Source organism: Octopus bimaculoides, unplaced genomic scaffold (assembly GCF_001194135.2).
Source record: "Octopus bimaculoides isolate UCB-OBI-ISO-001 unplaced genomic scaffold, ASM119413v2 Scaffold_25406, whole genome shotgun sequence".
Taxonomy (NCBI): Eukaryota; Metazoa; Mollusca; class Cephalopoda; order Octopoda; family Octopodidae; genus Octopus; species Octopus bimaculoides.
Genome location: NW_026306484.1, coordinates 68,538 through 71,990, shown reverse-complemented (window position 1 = coordinate 71,990; position 3,453 = coordinate 68,538). Strand labels below are relative to the sequence as shown.

Genomic DNA, 3,453 nt, shown 5'->3' with positions numbered 1-3,453 from the left:
TCTACTAAAGGTGGTACTCCAGCATGGCCATATATATATATATATCATCATCATCATCATCATTTAACGTCCGCTTTCCATGCTGGCATGGGTTGGACGATTTGACTGGGGACTGGTGAAACCGGATGGCTACACCAGGCTCCAGTCTGATTTGGCAGAGTTTCTACAGCTGGATGCCCTTCCTAACGCCAACCACTCCGAGAGTGTAGTGGGTGCTTTTTACATGCCACTGGCACGAGGGCCGATAGAATAAGTACTCGGTTTACAAAGAATAAGTCCTGGGGTTGATTTGTTTGACTAAAGGTGGTGCTCCGGCATGGCCACAGTCAAATGACTGAAAAAAATTAAAGAATACATACATACATACATACATACATACATATATACACATGCATACATACGTACGTACATACATACATACATACAGTACATATATACACATGCATACATACGCACGTACATACTTATGTACATACATATGTACATATGTAAGGTAATGGTGTCAATAAGACCCAAAGGCGTCAGGTAACGCTCAAACTATTGCTTAACCATCTTCTCACACCGTCTCCGATGAAGGGATATAATAAACATCCTTGAAACAGCTGTAAGACCTTCTATTTATAAATGTTCTAAAATCTTCACAGCCTTGGTTTTTTTATCTCATTCTGAAAAAAAAATGTTATGCATGTGTATCATACGCATGCAAAAGAACGTACGTACATACATATATACATACGTACGTATGTATATACATACGTACATTTATATGGTTAATGCATACGTACATTCATACATATATATATGTATACATACGCATATGTACGTACGTACATATACACACACATACGTACGAACATACTTATGTAACATTCATACATACATATCACACACACACACACACACACACACAAATTGAGAGGGACAAACAGACAGACAGTGCAGATAAAAGAGGAAAGTCGGTGTGTGACAGGAAGAGTTTTCTCTGAGGTGGACTGTGACCTTAGTTTGTCGATTGAATTCTGACCTTTGCAGATGACATTTGCAGACCGGACGGACGGAGGAGGAAGACTGCCTGGGATGGCACAATCAGATACTGGGGACTGACGAGATCTGTGTGTGGGTGTGTGGGGTATGGATTATGTGTGGATGTGTGTGTGAAAGAGAGAAAGACTGGGAATCTGTGTGTGTGTGTGTGAGAAAGAGAGAATGTGTCGGTGTGTGAGAGAAAGAAAATGTGTGTGTATGAGAGTGAGAGAGACAGAGAAAATGTGTTTGTGTTTGTGTGTAAGAGAGAGAGAGAGAGAATGTGTACGGTAAAGTGTGTGTTTGTGTGCATGTGTATGTGTATGAGTGTGTTTGTGTGTATTTTATATCTGTGTGTGTTTGAAAGAGGGAATGTGAGTGTGTTTGTGTGTATGTGTGTGCATGCACAATGGAAGTAAGTGTATGTTTGTATGTTTGTATGTGTGAACCAGCGTTCTTTCAGTAACAAACGATGATTGATTTCTAAGAGTCTATTATTAGTTTTGTAAACAAATTAAGATCAAAATTGTAAGAAAAAAATTGTTGTAAAAAAAAAATTAGTTTTAGTTTAGGATTTTTAAATTAATTTAAAAGTACAACTTCTCGTCATGAAACCGAACATCCAACTGTGCTGCCAAAGCTGTCGCACGCCCTTCACTTAGAATTTTTTTACCATTCTCCAATTCTTCTGCAATATGTCCAGTAACATATTAATGATACAATGTGCTGTGAGGGCTGAAGAGTTATTTCAGGACACCCAGCACCAAATTTCCAGCAGGGATATAATAAAATTTTCTGTTATGATTTGTGATTAAATGAGTAAGAGTAATAGTTATAATGAATTTTCCAATTTTGATGGGTCTGCAACGAAAACCTAGTACACCTGGAATATACCCCCGGAATAATTTACTGTTTGCATCTTGGTGAATTCAACACCGGATAAAAACTACATGTTACCCCTATCAGCACTTCCCTTCAGGCCATAAGTATGCAATTATATTGTTTAATAATTAATCCAAACAAGCTTATACTTTCTAAAACACTTATGAATTCTAGATTATTAATGAACATGTGTTATACTTTAAGCCATTGGGTTTTAAGGGTATTAGCACAACATTCTCAGGGTAGAAATGCAATGGGAATGTTTCTCAAACAAAAGTATCGCGTGTCAGAATTTAATCTAATTTTTGTGAAATTAATTTTAACTGTTTTATAACCAATTCGCCTGAGACTGCTTCTAAATTCTATAATACGAACTTCCTGTTTGAAAGAGATCGAAATTAAAAGCTTTCATTGAAATTTCATGTTAATCTATGCTCCCTTAATAGAATTATATACATATATAAGCGCAGGAGTGGCTGTGTGGTAAGTAGCTTGCTTACCAACCACATGGTCCCGGGTTCATTCCCACTGCATGGCACCTTGGGCAAGTGTCTTCTACTATAGTCTCGGGCCGACCAAAGCCTTGTGAGTGGATTTGGTAGACGGAAACTGAAAGAAGCCCGTCGTATATATGTATATATATATATATGTATATATATATATGTATATATATCAGTCAAAGAACTACTGATTCCAAATTACAAATTTTTTCTTGCTTTTCTCTTGTTTTTTGTTCTGTGTGTGCCATAAATATCGCTATCCGTTAGAGAAAAAATTTGTAGTTAGGAATCAGTAGTTCTTTGACTGCTATTTCTAAATTCTCAGTATGTTGGAGAAACAACTCATGCTAATCCCTGTATATTTATGATTATAAATGGTTTTACCGATAAAGGTTTTTTCATACTGAACTACTTGGCAAAATTGTTAATTATTAATTTTATTATTAATTGGCAATTCCCTGCCCTATATCTGTATATATATATGTATATATATATATATGTATATATATATACTATATATGTATACTATATATGTATACTATATGTCTCTCTGTTGTGTTTATTCCCTCCAGGAAAGTAATGGTTCTGGTCAAATCAGCATCCGCTTCAGAAGTTATGCCAACAGTGGAGGCAAGGGGAGCAATGGACATTGCTGTGACGGTCGGTGGATCATCTGTGGGTCAGCCTGTGATCACCAGTTCTCCGTGTGTCTGGATCGTCAGCACGGGTAAGCATATCAGTTGATGGAACTACTTCTATGACAATAATAATAATAATAATAATGATAATAATAACAATAATCATCACCATCATCATTATCATCATCATCATCATCATCATCATCATCGTTTAACGTCCGCTTTCCATGCTAGCATGGGTTGGACGATTTGACTGAGGACTGGTGAAACCAGATGGCTACACCAGGCTCCAATCTGATTTGGCAGAGTTTCTACAGCTGGATGCCCTTCCTAATGCCAACCCCTCCGAGAGTGTAGTGGGTGCTTTTACGTGCCACTCAGCACGAAGGCCAACCAGGCGGTATATATAT

General features: G+C 37.3%; 1 protein-coding gene across 1 annotated transcript in view; it reads left to right on the top strand.

Moving 5' to 3' along the window:
- Nucleotides 1–3,453, top strand: part of LOC106871835 (fibropellin-1) — a 61,315-nt gene that overhangs the window by 28,494 nt on the left and 29,368 nt on the right. Inside the window, exon 2 of the mRNA XM_014918553.2 lies at nucleotides 2,978–3,132. Within this exon, the coding sequence (XP_014774039.1) occupies nucleotides 2,978–3,132 (155 nt within the window). The remainder of the gene's footprint in view (nucleotides 1–2,977; nucleotides 3,133–3,453) is intronic.